Genomic DNA, 21432 nt, shown 5'->3' with positions numbered 1-21432 from the left:
ACTAGAAGGATACTCCAGTCCTGTCCCTTCACAGAATGCGAGAGATACAGGAGTAACCTACTATCCCCAAGATAGGTTCTAGGTCAGTTAATCAGTAGTTTTATTTGTGGAGCTTAAAGTAATCCAGGATTGACAGCCGGTGGGAGGGCAGCTCATACAGCATGGACAAGACATTTATAGAGTGCCTCAGAGTACCAGGTCATCAAGTACCTTTGATTCTTGCTGGGACAGAGTTCTGAAACGCAAAGGAGCTTGCACGGATGCAGGACTTTCTCAACCTGGGAATCGTCGTTGAGTGGCAAGTGATGGTGTGTGTTGCAGGAAATTTGGTCTTGCATGGTGCATTACTCGTGTTCTTTCAGGTGACATTGAAGGAGCTACTGCTGGTTACTGAAGAGTTTGAAGAGCAAAGATGATGTAATCTTGGCCTCAGAGCTGTTGCTGCCCTAGTGTAAGGTCTGCCATGGCGGTTATATTAGTACTAGAGAGCCCCGGTAAACAATTGCATTTTAGACTTGAGTGAAATACATCAAATTCCTTTGAGAAATTGGAAGAAGCATCCTGTTCAATGTCTTTGTAGTAGAAGAAAGTACAACTTATAAAATACTTGAGCCCTTCGGCAAGTCTTTTTTGCATCATGGTCTTGAACACCAAGATGCGTTAGTCTGACAATTCATCCGCATTAAGGAGAGGGTCTTTTGAGCACAGGAACTGGATTTCTGATGGATGCAACATGAAATTTTTTTCTGACTGGAGAATATTGTGTGCTATTTGAGGTCTGCTTCAATCGCATATGGGTAGTAAGGCTAGTAAACCCTAAGCTGTTCGGTAGATTGGCTAAAAGGGGAAGGGTCACTGCAATGGCAGACGCAGCCCTGCCAGTTTTAGGAGTTGTGCGCCTCGTTACACTCAGTAGTTGCCCTAGTTGGATCCCGGCACCTTGTCCTGTGAAGGGCACTCTCGGCCAGTCAGTGCTTGAAGCTCGCGCTTTTCTAAAAACTGTAGAAACTCCTTTGTCCGGCTCGCAGTTTGAAAACTATACTATACTTTAATCATCCGGACAAGTTTAGAGAAAAGAAAAAAAAACAATTACAAACTGTACACAAGTCACTAAAGCTTTTTAAACCCGTTTGCTGCGCGCAAAATTTCACCACGGTGCGGGCGGGGCTAGGGGTGGTCATGGCCCCGCGGTGCTCATGACTGCTCCGGCCGTCAAATCACGGTGGGCGTGTGCTCATGACGGCCAGGAGAAGTCAGAACTCAGATCGCTGATTAATTCTCACACAGGTGGGGAAATAATAACGCGTGGGAGGAGCTGCAACGTTCTGACAGCTCCCAGCCGTCATGAGCACACGCCTACTGTGACTCATGACAGCCAGGAACCATGATGAGCACTGAAGGAGTTAAAGCCACATTGCAAAAACTAAAAATGAGAGCATGTAAATGAATCTTAGAACATGGACAATAAGTAATTTGAGTGGCTGACATTAACATGAGATTATCTGGGAGAAAAAAAAAATACACTCCTGCCAATAATGGAGCCAACGTTAAAATGAAACTGCTGACAGCATAGAAGCTCACCCAGAAAGTGAATCTTAGAACATGGACAATAAGTAATTTGAGTGGCTGACATTAACATGAGATTATCTGGGAGAAAAAAAAAATACACTCCTGCCAATAATGGAGCCAACGTTAAAATGAAACTGCTGACAGCATAGAAGCTCACCCAGAAAGTGCACATACGGAGGTCCGTCAAAAGAACCCACACCATAGACTATTAGGAAAATTCCCAGCAAGTGGCCAAGTGAGGCCACAGCAGATCTTGAGATTCAGGGGGAAAAATTACTGAAATGGATAAAATATCACAATAGTTAATAGACGTAGGGCTAGGGAACAGACAAACTTGAAGTCAGAGTATGGATGCCAAACGACCTAACAGTTTGTCTAGTCTAGGAGAGCTTCCTTTTTTTGCACAAAAAGTGAGTTTTGAAAGATGGATTCCATGGTAGAAAAAGGGGTGGGTCATAGCCTGTGCCAGCTAATCCAGAAAGGCAAGATGTATCCAAGGGCTAGATTGCTTAGTTGTATAAGAGAAGATTAAACCTCTAGAGGTGGTAAGAATCGCTTAGAACAACCCAAGTAGGTGGTTGACTAAGTGAATAGTTCCCGGCCTAGAATGATCTTAACGCACTAATGTTCTCCAAAATATAGGAATCTAGGAAACACTCACTGCTATACAAGTACCAGCAAGTAGGATTTCTAAGATCATTCTTTCAAATCAAAAGCAACATGCATTGTACTGCTAAAAAAACACAACAGGTTTGAAGTTAGCAGATGTCATTTTGTTAATCGTAAAAGAGTAGAATACACAAAGTTGGGCTAGGAGTATGTAAAATGAACAGGAATGACGGAGTAAAATTGACCTAATATGTTACAGTGAAAGCAGCCCTGAAGGAAACATCTCGCCAAAAAGGAACTAGATAAGCAATTAGATAAGCAATAATTTTGCTGCCAATCATGTCACAACTAAAGAGGCATTTCAGTCTGGAATAAGAGTGAAAAAAAAGGATATTTGGAATGCAAACATATATATCTGGTACCAGAAAGTGAGATCAGTCAAACTCAGTGCAATAAAATCTCTTGTTTCCAGACCTGGAGTAATGAAAGAACCACAATTGAGTGAACAGTCCTCACATATTTATTTACAAATCTCAAAATCTCAGGTTTCTTTTTTTATCCCGCCTCTGCGAACATCCAATACAGCTTATATGTGGTCTACCACTCTACATCTGAATAAGAAAATATTTACAACAACAATTTAGTTTAACTTAAGACAGAACACTTGAATATTTAAAACATATATATGAATTTACAATCTATATACAAAGTGGAGCCAGCCAAAGTATTTCAGCGAAAGCGCAGCTCTTTCCAAGGTTAGCTCTTCAGGGCCTCTTCCAGGCTTAACATGTCCATGGGGGCCATTTTGGCAACCTCAAAGAAAACCCTAAACACAAAAGCATACATTAGTCAACAATTTTCAAGCAGCGAATCCATCCCAAGCTTTCCCTCTACTAATGTTCAGTTTGTACATCTTACTTGTGAGTGTACTTATTTCGGACAGCTTTCAGCTTCTCCTCCTTCTGATAAGTCAGCAGGAAGTTCAGTCTTTTGACCAGAGGGATGAGATCTGCTGTTTGGTACCCACTGTAGTGTGATAAGGTAGGAGTCTAAAAAGAAGAGAAAGAAAAACACTTAATCTGCATCTTCCACATGCTGGATTCTGGTGCAAAACCTTCGCTATTAACAAAATAATTAATCAGATTGCTCCATTGAGGTTTGGTGATGGTTTAGGTGACAGCTACAATGTTATATGATGCCTTGATAAAACCTATTTATGGATGGGGAATAACCCATTATCCCTTTGTCCCGTATAACGCCCCAGAGTGGTCATACAAGCTATGCCAGCACTCTACATTATATAGATTAAAACAAGCAGATGTAGAACTAGATTAATTTTTTTCTTGAATACTTTCCGCTTATAGTCTGCCACCAGTTACGGCCCATTACAATGCTAGTTTCTTCACACTACTTCAAGAGAGGTTTCTTAAATGTAATCCACTCAAGTAAATTCATTAAATCAGAGAAAATCCCGAAAAATTGAGACTGTTACCCATTGGTGCCAGTCAATCTAATCTAGTAATGGTCTCCCTCCCCCAAGCTACACCATGGAAACTACGAGGTGCCTTTATGTTGTTAAAACCAAAAGGAAGTACAGTTCATGCCATCTACATATTTAGATTGGGAATTCTAATTGTATGCAAGTGAAGGAGTTAAACACAATTACGATGCCTACTAATAATCAAACTATAGGTCACTGGGTGGTAAGTGGTGGAATGGCACCAGCAGAAACTTACCCATCCTCCAAGACTTTTCATGCAAAGTGCCAGGAGCAAACAACTAGCCGCCAGCTTCGAAGCACTCTCCTGGACATAATCGTAATCCTGCAGAGTCAGCTCACAGATGAAACGAGCCAGGGTAAGTGTCTCCATGTTTGCACGCGCACACTGCAAGCAAGAAAATGGAAGCTTCGTGACCAACAAAAATAAGTAATAAAAAAAATCTACTTTTCACCGGATTTTGTGTGATATATGAATAAATAGGCTAAAAAACTCACTGAATGCTTATCTATATCACTTAATAGCTCGAAATGTTCCATTCTAGCAACAAAATTAGGATCCCACCTAGTGCACATTTTTCAAATCTTGCGGCTGAAACTCTTGTCCAAACTATATCAGATCCTAAATATTCTTTATTTTTTTTATCACCCCAGTTACTACCAACAGAACAGTTTCTGGATTTGGCTCACACTAGTTTTCATCCCAGCTTTGGATCGGAGGTAGCCCACTTAAAACAGGATGGATAAAATCAAGGTCAGGACAATGTTTTAGTTCTAATCGTGCTGGATTTCTCATCTGCTATTCGCTGCAATGTCTCATGCGGTCTTATTAAAAGGACAGCTGGAAGCAGATTTTAACAAGCATTGGCATTGCCAATAGGTCTCGCTTGTGGGACCTTATAAGTATTTAGTTTTGCAGCACAATATCCTTGTTGCACCAATGATATTGTGCTGCAAAACTAAATACTTATAAGGTCCCACAAGCGAGACCTATTGGCTATGCCAATGCTTGTTCATTTTATTTCGCAGTAGCAGGAGGAATGTAAACAAAGCAGCCATGTCCCTTCCCCCCCAGCACCGGTGAGGAAAGAAGACAATGATCTGAAGTGCAGGGTCCCTGAAGCGGGTGTCGTGCTGATAACATAAAAGCCGCGTGGTGTCCAAAAGTATACAAATAAACACATTTGGTTCAGTTCAAACAGCTACACACACTTCCTTTTATTTAAAAAAAAAAAGCAATTTAGAAAATAGCTTACAACTGAAAGAGCTGCAATTAATTAACAACTGTACGCACAAGAGCAGCTGTAAAAAAAAAAAATATTAAGAAGGGAAGCGCATGAACATGCGTAAACACAAGCCCGAGGCAGACCCAAAAATAGTGTGGACGATGGAACATAAATTAAAACAAGACGGAATGGAAGGCAGAGAAGGGGAGGGGGGGGAGGAGAAATGCGACACGGCGGGCAGGGGAGGGAGCCGAGTGGGGAGAGTGGCGAAAAAAATGTGAACAAATGCGTGCGCCGGGAAACTGAGCCATGAATAATTAGGGGAGGAGAAGCCTAGAAGCCGCAGAGCGCACGCTGGGCGAAGCCCTTTGATGTACTGTGCGGCGGCCGTTAAAAAAATGCAATTAGGAGGGAGGGAGGCTGATGCGCGTGCTTGTTTGATCACGTGATTCACGTGAACTTAAACAAAACCGCAGCGCAAGAAGCCCTTGGTTTCACGAGGATTTCGAGCACTTGAATTGTCGCTCCGCTCGATGCGCTTGCGCGCATCGATAGGTCGCGAGCCCTAAAAAGGCTATGACATGTGGCACTCCCGATGGTTCGTCACTCAGTCCTACACGCATTAACCTTTTATGTTCGCATAGCTAAACTTATTAGTTAATTTACACTAATTTAAATCCTAAACAGAGGACACTCAATTCTCAGGTTGAAGGGTGCCCAGCTATGGCCCAATCCTACTTAAATAATGGTCTATGTGCTGTGGCTAGCTAGATGAGATCTAACCAGCTAAAACGAATTATGGACAAAACAGAGGTAGCCATTGTTGGAGGTAATCGATCAACATGAATGGCTCGCTGGTGCACTGACTCTGCCTCCGTCAAAGCCCCGGCAGTTAGTCATTTGGGTTTCGTATTGATCAAGATCAATCACGTACACCAAAAATATCTTCAGTGACTTCTACCTGCTTTTGTGAGGAGTTCTGAACAAGTCTACCTTTACTCCCTCCTGAAAAATCGATTTACGGTCAATGATTCAACAACGGAGAACCAAATTAAGCAGTGGGGTTGATAAAAATTTACAAAAATGAAAAGACAAATTATGCAGCATAATGTTGAACAATTTGTGATAAATATTTAGTTCTTTTGTCAACACCTATTAATATTGTCTGGGCAAAACTACACTTTCCTAGTACCAGTTTAACACCCGAATACGGCAATCAACACCTGGAAGGTCATCACTTAACTATTGTACAGGGACTGCCCATTTAACAGAACTAGGTTTTGCTTTTTCCCCCAAAAATAATTCAAATCCATTTAAGGGTGACCAGACATCCCGGGACAGTGACCGTTTTTAAAGAACTGTCCCAGCATCATGACACATTCTCCTAAAATACAAATATCCCAGTTTTTAAGGGAGGCTCGGGTGAACCTGTACATTTCACCCGCCCTCTAAGAAACCAGGACCAAAAGTTAATTTGTTTTGACCAATGATACTCAAAGTACAACCAGAGGGCTTCATGCAGCCCCTGATCAACAGCAGCACTGGGCTGCTGTTCACTCGATTCAGGACTAACAGGACAACTATACAGGCCAGCCTTTATTTAAAGGTTAATTGAAGTTAAAGAAATGAAGTGATTACGTTTTTCAACACCACCACCACCACCACTCTCTCTCTCTCTCTCTTCCCCCCCCCATTATATAGTCACCCTGCTGGCATCGTTGCAGCCCTTGGACACAACAGATTAAACTTTGTAGCCCTTGGAGAAAATAGTAGAGTACCCATGGTTTAGACTCTTGCAGTGCTGCCTTGCCTTATTCAGGTGAGGTGTGAATCAGGGCTGCAGAGCCCGGGCCAAGCGAGCACCTGGACCCTCTTCACATGCAAGGGAGGGAAAAAAAAAAAAAAAATTATATATATATAATTTGTTTCTCTTTGAGACGAAATAAAGTGCTGTTTTGGTTTTTCCATCTCAAAGTTTGAGCACCCTAATTTAAGCTAGACGATAGACTATATTAACCCCTTCCATGCTGATGACGAACCCCAGCCGTCACGCTCCACGGTGCTCGTGTGCTGATGACGGCTGGGGTTCGTCACGGCCCCGCCCTGTTCGTTTACCGCACATCAGCGGAAACGGCCCAGCATGGAAGGGGTTAAGGGCACTAAATAAATGCATAACTGTAAACAGAGCTTTTAGCAGGAAGCTGCCTTCAGGAGTTTAGTCAAGAAATTCCAGAGTTCCTAGCCCCAGTAATCATGTCAGAGCAAAAGTTAGTTTGTAAAAGGGGCGTATTTGTAAAAAAATCAGACTAAATCATGATCAATCAAAAGTAAAAAAGACAGTATTGAGAAAAAAACTGCTCTAATACAGTAGTTTCTTAATGTACATTGAAGAGGTTGAGAGACAGATTAAAAAAGCCTCCTCTTATTAAAGTTGGGAAGAACTGGGTAAACTGAACCCACCCAACTAGGGAGGCAGACCAAAGTTTGAAATTAATACCCAAACTTTTCTACTGGCCTACACCACAGGAACAGATTCCCTCATCAGGATAAAAGGAGTGGTCTACAGCGGTTTCTGTAATTAGCAGGGTTTGTATAAACTCATTTAGTGACATGGAATATTCTAAAAGCAAAGATATGCACTTGTGTGGATTTCTTTCTCTGAAAAGATGAAGTCTTCAAAACTGAAAGTGCAACCATCTACCCTTTATAGGAAAACCCCCAAGATGGTCTTCGTGCTACCGACCCAAATGAATCGGGTGGGGAAATCACAGGAAAAAAGGCTGCCTTCACTTGTGTGCTCCATGTGCCCTTGCAAATCTTATAAAAAAATAAGAAGACCCACAATACAATAGATCCATTAAACAGAAGACCGGTTTTGTGAGGCCCCATACTGAATTCTGGAAATAATGCAAGCGTTGAAGCCTTAATATAAATGCACAAGTCCACAGTCACTTGAAATAGGAACAAGAGCATGGGTGAGTTGTCAAACAGGAACACATTTTTAAGGAAGAAACTCAAGAAGCAACTGTTAGCCAAATACCTTGGTGGGACCAAATCATAGCGACAAGGCCCCCCCCCCCCAAACAACAAAATGGAAACAACAAAACAAGGACACGAATGATGCGGTTGACCTTTTTGAGGTGATAAAGAGGTATGGTTTAAGAGGGCTGGGATAGAGGTGTCAGAGCAAATCATAGGATGATGGGCTGGCAAAGCAGATCCACTTTGGCCTAAAAAATAGGAAGGAAGGTAATTAAAACAAGCTGCTGTGTGGATCTGAGGCTCTGGCATGCCCACATCCACAGCCAAGCCAGTTGCTCAGAGCACTACAAGTATGTTGCTTAAGTCCACTGGAGCAGACTGATATACACCACACTTCTGAAGGAAGAGACCGTACCTGCATTTTATGAAGATTTTTGCTACGTGACATTTAAAGATAGTGCCAGTATATCTTTGCTGTAGCCAATGAAACGACGAGGCAAGAAGCTACTGACATCTATACTGCTGCTCAGCGCTTCGCGCGCACGCTGCTAATTGCCATTTTAAAACGATTTTGTTTTTTATGCTCATTTGTTTCTTAGCCATTTGTATTGTTTTTAACTCAGCCCCCTTGCCTGCAGCCTAATTGTCATCCACCGCTATTAGAGTGGGTCCGGTTCCCGGGGTGGGCTCAAATCACGGCAGACATCTTGGAGTGGGGTAGTTGGTGTTTGCTGCTGTTTGCTGGGCGCCATCTTTTAGGGAGCGCTTTAGGGCGCTCTAGTGCGCAGGAGCATACGGGGGACGCCTATTTAAAGCTCCCTGCCCAGCGCAGCGGGATCGCGCAGCGGGAACGCCTCTCGCTTAGCCTGAGTCGTGCCAGAGTCCTGCCCGTCTGCGCCCGTCCGCGCTAGACTGGGCATAGGGACTCGGTTTTTTACAGTTATGTCTACGTCTGCACTTCAGGCTGCACCTATAAGATCTTATACGGGAGAGTTTTTGCGATCTCTGCGCCCTCCCTTCTATTATTCATGCTCATGTTGCGTTTTACCGATCTACAATTTCATCTGTGGAGGCTGTATATTTCGTACTGGTAAAATGTCCGCCTGTAGGGCCATGAAACCGGTCCATTCGCGTGGCCGAAGAAGGACTAAGGTACCTCCTGTTAAACACTCTGTTCTCCAGTTCTGGAATATTAATTGCCGGTCCCTACCCAAGCATAAATCAAATATTTTTGATTTCTTAGTCACTGAGCAACCCGACGCCTTGTTCCTAACGGAAACTTGGCTACATGGCAGCTCTGGACCGGATATTGCGTGTGCTGTCCCCAATAATTATGTCATCTTGAGACAGGACCGAGATTCTGGTAAAGGAGGGGGCATTGCAATAATTTTCAAGTCTTGCTACGTTTGCAAACTCGAAACTTTTCCTCTTCCTGGATGTGAGGCGGCGCTTTTTAAACTTGCTATTAACCCTCAATTTACTCTATCTGGTCTTTTAATATACCGCCCTCCCGGGAATGCTCAAACCTGGATATCTGCGCTCACCAACTCTATAGCTCCTCTACTTCTTAAAGCTGCTAATTTTACCATTCTTGGCGATTTAAACTTACATCTCGATGACACTTCTTGCGCCATTAGTAAGAGTTTTTTAAACGATCTTGAGGTGTTGAGTCTGATGCTGCGCAACTCGGGTCCTACTCACTCTGCGGGGCATCAATTGGATCCAATCTTTTCCAATCTTTCCTTTGATTGCTCACAGAGTGCTCGTCCTTTGGACTGGACTGATCATTTTGCAGTCCACTTCGCCCTAGCTGACATCAAACTGCCTATCTTGAATAGACAGGGTAAGGGCGAACTAGTCCATAGATGGGGTAAATTAGATATTTCTAAGTTCAATCAGTATCTTTTTGACACTCGTCCTCCGAATGACGAAGTCTCTCTCAAAGATCTGAACTTGGCAGTTGTATCTTGGCTCACGAATGCTGTAAATGTTGTGCTTCCCGCTACTCCGAGACTGTCCAAACTCCATCGATGTCCGTCCCCATGGTTCTCGCCCGATTTAAAGGTTCTGAGGACTAACTGCAAGATCCTGGAAAGGAAATGGAGACGCACCTATTCTGCTTCTCGGAAGATCGTTTACAAAGAAGCATTGAAAGGATACCACTCTAAGTGCAAAGAGGCAAGAGCTACTTACACGACAAATATAGTGTCGCAAGCTCAGAATTGCCCCCGCACTCTTTGCAGTGGTCAAAAAATTGACAGGTGCCGACACCTTACCGACCCCTCCAGTCCTGGAAGAAGCCCAATGTAACTCCATTGCGGAATATTTCATAGATAAAGTTGAGCGCATTAACAACTCCATGAGCGCCTCTAACACAGCAAATCAGCCTCAACTGGGGTGCGTGACTACGACCGCCCCTCTGTCCCCGAGGACACTAATAACTAATTGGCTCCTGTTTGACGATGACTCGTTTTTCGCCTGCTTGAACAGTGTGAGATCCGGTTCACCGCGCGACCCAGTACCTGTAAAAATTTTAAAGGTGCTTGATCTTGAGTGCCGGCGCCCTCTCATGAGACTCCTAAATACTTCCTTAAGTGAGTCTCGTGTGCCACAAGACTGGAAGCATGCGATGGTGATCCCACTCCTGAAAAAGGCTGGTGCGGATACTTCTAACTTCTCCAATTTCAGACCCATTTCTCTGTTGCCTATCTTTTCAAAGATACTGGAGAGGCATGTCAACACAGCTTACTCGGTTTATTGAAAATCAGGGCTTTTTACATCCATCCCAGTCCGGTTTTCGGGCCAACTATTCAACTGAGACCGCATTACTAGGGGTGACGGAGAGACTTCGGCACGGTATCGATCGCGGTGAAACTTCTGCTCTCATCCTTTTGGATCTGAGCGCAGCGTTCGATACCGTGTCCCATTCCATCTTATTAAATTCTCTCCGCTCCCTTGGAATAGCTGGCCCCGCACTTACGTGGTTTGCCTCCTTTTTAAGTGAGCGCACATTCCAAGTTTTTTCTCAGAAAGCTGCATCTACGACTTGCTCTTCGGCGTATGGTGTCCCTCAGGGGTCCATTCTCAGCCCGTTGCTTTTCAATATTTACATCAAACCTCTCGCTACCATCGCAGAGGAAGCCGGGCTGAGTATTTTTTCGTACGCCGATGACACGCAAATCGTCTTTTCCCTCTCCAGTGTCAAAGATGGCAACGTGTCTGGTCTGAAAATTGGTTTGTCACTTGTGGCTGAGTGGATGCAGAGGCATCTCCTCAAGCTTAACGGTGACAAAACCGAGATCATTATCTTGGGGAAGCAGAAGGATCTCTGGGGCCCTCAACATTGGCCCAGCACCATGGGTCCTACTCCTCTTCCAGTCCAGGTGGTACGTAACCTGTGTTTCCTTATTGATGACAGACTGTCCATGAGGCAACAAGCCACCAAGGTGGCGGCCATCTGTTTTACCACCTTAAGATGGCTCCAAAAAATTCTCTGGATGTTGCCCCTTGCCACGAGAAGAACAGTAGTCCAGGCTTTAGTAACATCTCGCCTGGACTACGGAAATGTTCTCTATCTTGGTGCAGATGCTGCGACTGTAAGGAAACTTCAGGTCATACAAAATTCATCAGCCAGTCTCCTCTGTAATATCCCGAGGAGGTCCTCGGCTGCGCAGGCTCTTCGAGATCTCCACTGGCTCAAGATCTCGAGTCGAATTAAATTTAAAGCTTTATGCTATATTTTTAAAATCAAGCAGGGTTCTGCCCCATTATATCTTCAAAGCTTGGTTCAACCCTACATGCCCTGTCGTACTTTGAGATCATCGGCCAACTGTGATTATGTCATCCCTAGATTTAAGTTAGTGAAGATGGGTGGAAGATCTTTCTCCCATCTTGGCCCCAAACTTTGGAATGCCCTGCCCATTGCCATGAAGACTGAGACCAACATGCTCCGTTTTCGAAAAAAAACTGAAAACCCTACTCTTTTAAAAATTATTTCTTACAGCTATGATTGATGTCAGTTTCTTCCTTCTTTAGTCTATCCCTTGCGCCGGGAAACCCACTGCGGGTAGCTGTTGCGCATTATAAATTTTAAATAAATAAATAAATAGGCGTCTGAAGAGTCTGCATGTGCCATCAGCATCCCAATACAATTGCCTTGGCAGAGATCTGGTGCGATCCTCAGGAAGTCAGACCTACCTTGGCGAACCTCCGCAGGAAGCGATACGAGATTGGGATGTTAATGTCGAAGTCCAGCTTCCTCAGAATTTCCATCTCCATGGAGATGATCTCATCTCTTTTGTACGCGTCATCGCAGATATACAAGAAGTCATCGACACAGGGTGGGCAGCGTTCCTGATACAAACAAATCACTAAATTAGTACAAATAGATGCCACATTAATCATCTCCACAGGCCAAATAATTGGTCAAAAGAACAAACTCCATCTAGGATTCTCTCATAATGCAAGCAACTATCCGGATGCAAGAAAGCAGCAGCAATCTAGCATTGCCTTAGCAACCATGCATCACAAGACCAGATCGTCCTTTTGTATTATATTTCCTTTGCTTACGTCAAGTCTGGATTACCCGCTTCATGCGGGACTCCAGGCAGAGATTTAAGCACAAACTCCCCTGCATACCGACATCAACAGTTTACACAATCTACAGCAAATATCTACTACGGCTGCTGTGCTGGCTCTACATTTCTAGCTCTTTAAAAAGGAAATTAAATCGTTGTAGCTTTAGTGAGCTGTTCAAAGAGATCCCCATGCAGTAACAAACATTCACTCCAAGCTTTCCAGTCGTATGGGAGCATCTTCCTTTTTAGTTCAATAAAATGCACTTAACGCCACAAATTAGACATCCAGTCATGGCTAAAGCTCAGCGAATCAATATACATCGGTTCAATTACTGTTTTGACCGATTAACTTTGGAAGGTCCAAGTTGCAGAAATTAAAAACCGGTGACACCAACTGGAAACATTGACCACAATTGGACACTATTAAGGTAAGGACCTTTAAATATGAACCTACTGGGAAACACCTTAATATCAGCACTTTCTCCTTGAAAGGCAGTCGAGTTGGGTCCTTAAATGGTCTCTTGCCTTGGAGTGACACCATGCACCAGACTTAGTACAAGATGCACTGTGGTCCCATAAACTGTGTGAAACAGTACTTGTGGCCCTCACCTGCAACTTGGCTGCAAAGCCATGTTCTCCTTCTGGACACTCTGTTGGTCTTTTTTGGGATAACGAGCCATAGCAACCAAGACAACTTATTATATTCAATGGAAACCTTCATCAGTCTGGCTTCACTGCCCCATTGGCTGACTATGAAATAAACAGCAGTAAACTCAAAGTAGCCCAAAGGAAGCTGAGAACATGCAAATGTTTCCTGCATCGGATATCGTAGATCATAGACCCAGTGTTCTAACAGTTGCACACAGTCCATAATTCACTTCCAAAAGATGGTAAATCTGCCTAAATATTTGTTTACAATGTGTTTCGAACGGCCTCGCTTCACACACCCACAGCCACACACACCCCTTTGAGAGCACCGTTCAGACTGAACACAGATTGCGTAGTTTGGGAAACAGCCTTTACAATGCAGGCATTACCACGCAATGCCATTACTGTGCATATTCTCGTTACAACATAAGGTAAGGTTAGTATGAAGGGTGGTTGGGGGTATAGGGTGGTAAGGAGATTTAGGGTTTATGTGTGGGTAAGGGTATTGCATGGTAAGGGCGTTTTAGGGTTATGGGGAGGGTGGGAGTATTGGTGACAAGGGCGTTTATGGATATGGGGTGGTTAGAGGTAGAGGGAAATTTTTTTAGAAGGGGGGGGGTTACAAATATAAAAGATGTTCACTTCCCTTAGCATATACTTACCTTGCCTTATAAAGACATGCGCGTTAAAGGGTATATGCGTAGTAAAAGCATTGCGTGGTAAAGGCATGTGTTCCATCATACATCCATGTATGATATTGCAGGACATTAGTTTCCAACCCTCTACTACTTAATGTAATGCTTGACTGCTAAACTTTAGCCTCCCGGACAGTTAAGGGTTCACAGCGGATAAATTGGTGAACCAAAAGAAGGCATGCTGGTGAACTGCACATATGTAATAAACAGCACCCATCACGGATACCGCTGCGTCCTGCCAGAACAGATTACATTCTTGAAGTTTTCAACTAAACATGTGGGACTTAAGCTTTTAAATCAATATTCTTGCTGGGTAGACTTTCTTAGCCAGTTTGAAAAGAATGCACCCAACATTGCAGATATAAATTTACACGACTTAAGAGGTGGACTAAAAATATATATATATATATATATATATATATATATTTTTGATTGGCCGTCGCTTATTGAATTACTACATCCATAGCGAATGTCTGGAAATGCATTGGGGGAAGGGGGGTTTACATAGCGCAAACTTGGCACAAAGGTATCAGATAGATCACTTTACGGGAGCACCAGTTGCGTTACACACAATTTTGTTAGGCACTGGGAGATTAAGTGTTTCACCCAGAATCATAGGATGTGGAAAATCCCTGTGGAGACTCGAACCCGGTTCCCCAGCTTCGAGGTCGGCCGCTCTCGCCATAGGCCACATCCTCTGTATTATTAGTAAAGCCCCCGTTGCTGAATTTATTCTAAAAGGCTGGAAATTAAATAATACAATATGAGAAAGTGGAGTCACCTCAAACTTTGAAGAGATCAGAATGGCTGTGGAGCCGATGAGCTGCAGTTTCTCCCTCATGCTCACAGACACTGCCAAGAAGTGGTCCACCATCTTCACAGCAAGGTACAGCGTTTCATGGTTGAGCTCAAAGTTCTCCTGAAAAACGAGCAAGACAGAGATTATCTACTGCCTGCCTTACTGCAATTATCACACTAGAAGGCTGCCAATGTTGTTCACTCAATTAAATTGAGAAAAAAAAAGAAGAAAAAAAAAAAAAAAAAAAAATCACGGGAACCATGCCCTAAGGATAATATGTGGCTCGTTGGAGTGCAGGGAAGGAAAACAAAAAGGGACCTCTTCACAGAGTGGAGAATTCAAAACTACACCAAGTCCCACAGACAAAACTGTCCGAGATCCTTGAGTCAAAATGTTTCGGACAAAGATTAAGCAACTGTGTAGCTAAAGGATGCAATACTTCAAAAACACAATGTCACCAAAATAAAAATGAAATAACGAGACAAAAGGCATGTTTCCTGCACCAACAAAAATGTAAGGCTACATGGTGATGCAGAACGTGGAGGTAGGCAATACAACTTCCTTGTTAGAGTGCCACTTCAATGTGGCCAGTGTATGTCGGCCATTAGGGGCACAAGCAGCAGTAACATGAAGATTGCGTCTATAAAAAAAGATTAAGAGGGTGAACCTTTAGCACATGCTCCCACTGAAACTGAAGTCTGAATGGACCATGAAAGTTTGCTTATCCATAAAGTGTTCATTGAAGATAGAGGGATACTGGAATTATGAGCCTCTGCAGCGATTTACATACAATTACAGATTCACTAGTTCGATAATCCACCATCTGCTGCATAAACTGTAGATTGACAACAAAGAAAATTCTAATTGAAGATGAATACTAATAATAGTGCAAGTGCAGCAACAAACTGTTTGGAAAGGTGACGGTCAACTTTTATTTGCTCAATGGAGTGGAAAACTGATATGTAGGTGAAAGCTTTGCCCTGACATTAATGACTAAAGAGGAAACTATCGCCCCAGAACGCACAGTCGCCCCCTCCCCTGTTTGTGATGCATAATTTGGCCTTCCATCAGTGTTTAATTCTTCTTGTCAGAGATAGACCAGTAGCTCTCTAGCTTGAGTTTCGTCTCTCTCCCCACCTCATTGCCTTCGTTTACTTTCCGCAGGATGGTCTCCAGAGTGACGGGTTCGCCTCTTGCTTTGGACGGGGACCCTTGGTTGTCTATTTTTGGCTTCTTCTGCTGCTCGCCTGCCGGCTTCCCATCGCTGCCTGCCATTGTTCGGATGCCCCTTCTTGATAGGATATTGACCAGCCTCCCACCTGCTTGTGCCACCTTTGGTGCGTTTGTCGCCTTTGGGGCAGGTGGTTGGGTGACTTGCCTATATCTGCTCAGCTCTCTGATATGTCTTGTTCTTGTTTTTGCCTTAGGTCCTGCCAGCGTGTGATTTGTCCTGTTCGTGGCTTGCGAGCCACTGGCTCTTTAATCTCTTCTGGCCTCCGGTAAGAGATATATGGGGTTGTGCACGAGAGCTGTTTGGTGTTCGCTCTTCTCTGCGCGGTCTCTGGGTTGCTTGCTTGCTTGCCTGCAGGTGTGAGTGTTAATGGCCGCCTGGGCTTGGGGTACTTGGGGGGGGGGGGGGGGTGCTCGCTTCGTACCTCTCTGTCTCCGCTGTCTGTTGTCCCGTTTGCTCCCCCCCTTCGGGGGTGGCGCGTCTGCGTTGCCTTCAGATCAGCACCCCACACCTCTGCACTGGGTGCTGTATGGCAGTTTGGCCCCCCTCTCAGATGTCCCGCCGTGCTCTTTTGCTTGGGGCGTCAGAGCCACACACATGTTGCGCCCGCTGCCCTCTCCGCTCTCTCTCTGTTCAAAGTCAGCGGTCTGCACACCAGCCCCGGGTGCTCTGTTAGTTTTAGCCTCCGTTTTATTCTCTGCGTTTTTTATTCTCAGCCCTGCTTGCTCCTTTGCTTGGGGATTGGAGTGCCTCGCTGCGCCTCGCCCGCTTCCAGCGTGTGTCGGTCGCTTGCTGCTCTCTCCTCCCCTCTCTCCTGCCTCTCTGTTAGGCGTTGCTGGTGATCGCGTTTCTCTGTCTTCCTGTCTGCTCCCCTTCTGGCTGTCGTCTTTCCGCTTCCGGGTCACTTGCCTGCACACCTTCCGCCCGAAATCGGGGAAGAATTCCGGCAATGGCGCCCTTGCAGCCCTCTTACTTCCAGTTCGCTCACCACCGGCCCTCGGCGCTTGGGATGACTCTGCTTCTGGGCAGGTTTGGATCGCTTTTCTCCTCTTCTTCTGTGCGACGATCCCTCTTTCTTTTGTCCCCCTTTTTGGTTCAGGGCCGCCGTCAGCTCTGGGCTCTTCTGTTGTGCCTGAAATCGCAGCTGGTTTCTAGACTGCGCTGGCGGGGGGGTCTCTGGGCACCGCTGTCGAAGTGCTTCAGAAGTGAGTGCGCCTTCCTGCTCCGTCGCTCTCCCCTACCGATGGCTCCTTCTCGCCTCACGCCGCCATCTTGTTCAGCGTGCTGTTGTTTGCCCCCGGCGGGCTGAAGAGCTCGTTTCTCGTTTCTGTGGATGCGCTTCTTCACCTCTCGTTGTCGATTGGATGCGCAGACCTTTCCCCCACTTTGTTTTGTCCTTTTTGTTTGGTTTTGGTCGGTGTGGCTAGTTGTTTACCCCTCAGGGATGTGGAGCCGACGGACCTAGACGACCTTCTCCATTGCCGTCCAAGCCACGCCCCTACAGGGACTGCACTGGCTAGACCCAAGACAGGACTACACCCCAGCGTGGCTATCACTTGAACAAGGGCTGCTAAAGGGCATGAAGGCCATCACCCTCCTCACAGCCACCAGACACCCAGCGATTAAAGACAACCCTGTCCTTAGAAACACAAAACGAGCCCTGCTGAAGGTAGACAAACTTTTAAACACGAGCATCAGAGGGGGGGGGGGGGGCTTTTGAATCCATCTGGCACAACCCCACCCTTAAGTATAGGGGCAAGGTTCTAGACATGCACGATTGGTACAGCCAAGGGATATCCATAGCCAAGGACTTCAAGAACAAGGGCGAGGACATAACGTTTGACACCTTAAAGGGGAAACACAACCTACGCAGCATAGAACTATACAACTTCCTGAAGATAAAAGTCGCAATAAGAAAGGCAAACCTCAACAGCCAGACACCATCGATAATACAGCTCGCTGCCAGCCTGAACACACTAGGACATCAGGCAGCACATCTATACAAGGTCCTCCGTCCCAAAAACACCAAACTTAATGACAAGGTCACAAACTTCTGGGGGGAGGAAGCAGGGAAAGAACTAAATGAGGGCGAGAAAGCCGAGCTATGGAGATCCACAACTAGGAAAAAGATAACGGCTACACTTAATCAGACGAAATTTTGGCTAGCACACAAGGCATACTGGACACCGGCCCGACTAGCCACCCTGGGTATTAGAGACAGCGATGTATGCTGGAACTGCGACAAAGAGAGGGGAGACTTAGAACACCTCCTGCTAAAATGCCCAAAAATAAAGGACTTTTGGGGAAAAATCAGAATACTTATCCACGAGATCACAGGCATAGACATACAAATAGACTTTGCGAGCCTGGCCCTAGGCTTCACATCCCAGGCCATCACAACGACAGAGGATCGTGACCTCATTGACCTTCTGCTGACGGCCGCAGTTAAAATAGTGCTAACTAACTGGAAGGACACATCGAAAGCGGCACCCCAAGCATGGCTCAACTGGGTCACGTTCCTAAGGGGGGCAGATAACATCACAGCGAAACACTCACCAAAAACGCACAAGCAGTCAACAATGTGGGGGTCCTTAGACCTCTACCTATCATCACACAAGCCGCCATAGACGCTTGAACAAGAAATACCTGAGGGCGCAGGCTGAGACCTATGCATTAACAAAAAGCCCTGCACACCGCTTATCTCCTACTATATCTCTCTACTGTTCCCTTCGGGCCTGGGGCGAGGGGCAAAATACGGGCGATCACAGAGATGTGACAAAATGCCGCGTGGACATCATATACGATGGAATGCGAACTATGGAATAACGAACTATCGAACAACCTCAAGAATACGGACTATCGCCCACCCCCCCCCCGCTCCCTCCCCCTCTTCCTTCCTCCTTTTTCTTTTTTCATTTTTCCTCCTTCGCCTGCTTTCTTCTTCCACTCCTGTATAAGCCGTGTCCATGTATGTAAATATATATTTTTTTATATACAATAAATAATTTCAGAAATAAAAAAAATAATAAAAAAAGATAGACCAGTAGCATAATTGGGCTTAAAGCCACATGATGGGAATCGCTTGAGCAGAAGCATGGTAGAATTATGAAATAGGATGTTAAAGATTTCGGAAACATGACAAGACAAAATGGTGTATGGACTCCTCGCTCCGCTCACCTGAACCTCCACCATCCAGTCGACTAGGATGGCCCTCATTTCCCTGCTGATGTCCTGCTGCGTCGACATGTAGTTGGGAATAACAAACTTCGCCTGCCAAAGAGAAAGAACAAGATCCATTAGGAATCCAGACTCTTCCCACAGGAGATTTCTGTGATCAGCACCTTTCCCCGCAGAGCTTGCCAAAGCCACAACACATCGAAGATCTGGAGATGTGTGTCGCACATTTCAAAGGCAGTAGCAATTTGGAGATGGAGAATTATATGGGTAATGTTCTAATGCCATCCTCCCTCCACCCTTGATTCAGTTCGGATCATGGGATAGGTAAACAGGAAGGGACATACTGTACTGTGAACTTAATATCCGGATGCATTTTTTTTTTTAATCAAGTACTTGCTCACTACAAGCAGGCTCATTTCAGCTGCAACATGAGAGGCTGAGAATGCGCAATTCAAATCACTGAAGGCTTACTGTATAGGTAGACCACCCAAATAAGCCTAAAGGAAGTGTCTTTCGGAGTGACAAAACTCAATATTTCCACTGCATCATGCTTCAAGATCTGTGATCCAAGCCTTAAGCTGCTGGATGCCACCCTCACAAATCAAGATGGACATTCAATCCACTCAAGGCTAGGTGAATGCAAGTTATTGCACCAAGAGCATATCAGACCAACAAACAAATGCTTAAAGCCAATTCCATTTCCTTCTCCTTGACTCGTAGATGTTAAAGTTATGACACAAGGCGCCATAAAAAAAAAAAACAAGAGGATTTGCCTTTACGCAATCACCACCCAGTCATGCTAAAACCACCAACTAAACCCCCGTTCCACGAGAGTTAAACACGAACGAGCCCTACACCCGCCCATGTTATCAGGAACTCAAGTACACAATTCTACCATTTGCGGCAAGTCTCCTATTGCCTTTGGACTCCTCCTACACCCTATACTTGCACTTCTGACAAAGAATCTCCACTATCTACATCAAACATGTTTTTGTCCTATTCGTCAAAACATCTATCGTGTGCATACTGTACTGCTAAGGAAAATTACTCTTCATTAAGACAGCTAGTTGCCTGCTAGAAAGGCAAACACACAATATAGGCATTATCTAGAAACAAACTTGTGTCTAGTACTTGGATCAAGACTAGGTGGGGGGAAGCACTCACCTGGGTACCTTTGCCATCTATTTTCAACTGAAAAGGACCACAAATCAGCTGATGCCTAACATGGCACTAGTGATGCAAGATAAGACTCAGCCCACTGTACATGGCACATTGTAGAAATTTAAACTCCTAGTATATTGCTGGATTCCTTCTAAATGGAAGTTGGTATGTGCTTGGAAGGCGCTGCAAGAGTGCTTGTATACTACTGCCTTCCTAGTGCAACCAGCACTAAATTCACACTCAAACTACAGGGTAACACAAACATTATTTGCCATTTGCTGCCAGGAATCATGAGAAAGAGAAGCTATTTTACACTTCAAAACTTCCACTGTAGGGCTAGTTGAGATTTTACCAACCGTTCCTCGACTATCATGCAGCCCTTTACCTCTCTCCACTTCATGTAGCTGAAGATCTCAGTGGCATATATCGAGCTGACGGAGGGGTCATCGCTATCCTTGTCAACATTGTCAATCTCTGGAGCCACCTGAAAAGAAAATCAGCAAGAAAAGAAGTTACAAAACTCTTCATGGCAGCCCACCGACTTGTTGATTTATTTAAATTAAATTACCAATCGCACAATGGAACTGGTGAAGTACATGGTGTGATGAAGCAACCAGCATATTACTGTGAGGGTAATGCAAACTGTCCCAATGAAAGAATGGGGGAATCTTTTAGTAGTGTGAGAAAAAATGTCAATGGTGCAGTAAAGTCACTCCAAAAATGAACAGAAGAGTCTTTTCAGACTAAAACCTGATACACGGTCACACAAAGGGAAACATTATTTATGGCCTTGAGGAACTATCACCAAGCGCGGAGAGAAACTTGGAGACAGAGAGCTCACTTGGTTGCTGCTGGGATTGAGACTTCCGTCATGACTTCAAACAAAGTAGTTGTAAAGGGACAGCTGAAATTCCAGGAGCCTAGTCCCGACAGTTCGACGACTTCGAAGGGCTGGAAGAGGTCCCCCGCTACACGGCGGAGGAGGGCACTGGACATTCCAGGAGCCTAGTCCCGACAGCTCGACGACTTCGGAGGGCTGGAAGTGGTCCCCCGCTACACGGCGGAGGAGGGCACTGGACATCAAATGCTGTCTTATTTAAAGCGCTTTGATAACCTAATCGGTTCAAGTTACTGAAATGTGCAACGTAACTGATTCTATGTAAACTGCTGTGATAACATGTAACGGTGATAAATGTAACATGTGCTATGTAAAGCGCTCTGATAACCTAATCGGTTCAAGTTCGCGCTATAGAAAACTCT

At 44.8% G+C, this 21432-nt stretch overlaps 2 protein-coding genes across 2 annotated transcripts in view; both read right to left on the bottom strand.

The window, feature by feature from the left end:
• Window positions 1–21432, bottom strand: part of LOC144785288 (uncharacterized) — an 850769-nt gene that overhangs the window by 752104 nt on the left and 77233 nt on the right. The gene's annotated exons all lie outside the window — the stretch shown is intronic.
• The window catches only part of CCNB3 (cyclin B3), a 48720-nt gene continuing 29970 nt past the window's right edge, over window positions 2683–21432 (bottom strand). The window contains exons 6-12 of the mRNA XM_078663841.1: window positions 20558–20656; window positions 19012–19104; window positions 14586–14723; window positions 12082–12237; window positions 3915–4064; window positions 3097–3227; window positions 2683–3004 (exon numbers count right to left, since the gene is read on the bottom strand). Of these exons, the coding sequence (XP_078519967.1) occupies window positions 2935–3004; window positions 3097–3227; window positions 3915–4064; window positions 12082–12237; window positions 14586–14723; window positions 19012–19104; window positions 20558–20656 (837 nt within the window). The 3' untranslated portion in view covers window positions 2683–2934. The remainder of the gene's footprint in view (window positions 3005–3096; window positions 3228–3914; window positions 4065–12081; window positions 12238–14585; window positions 14724–19011; window positions 19105–20557; window positions 20657–21432) is intronic.

This window comes from Lissotriton helveticus, chromosome 10 (genome assembly GCF_964261635.1).
Source record: "Lissotriton helveticus chromosome 10, aLisHel1.1, whole genome shotgun sequence".
NCBI lineage: Eukaryota > Metazoa > Chordata > Amphibia > Caudata > Salamandridae > Lissotriton > Lissotriton helveticus.
This window is presented reverse-complemented; position numbering and strand designations above follow the sequence as displayed.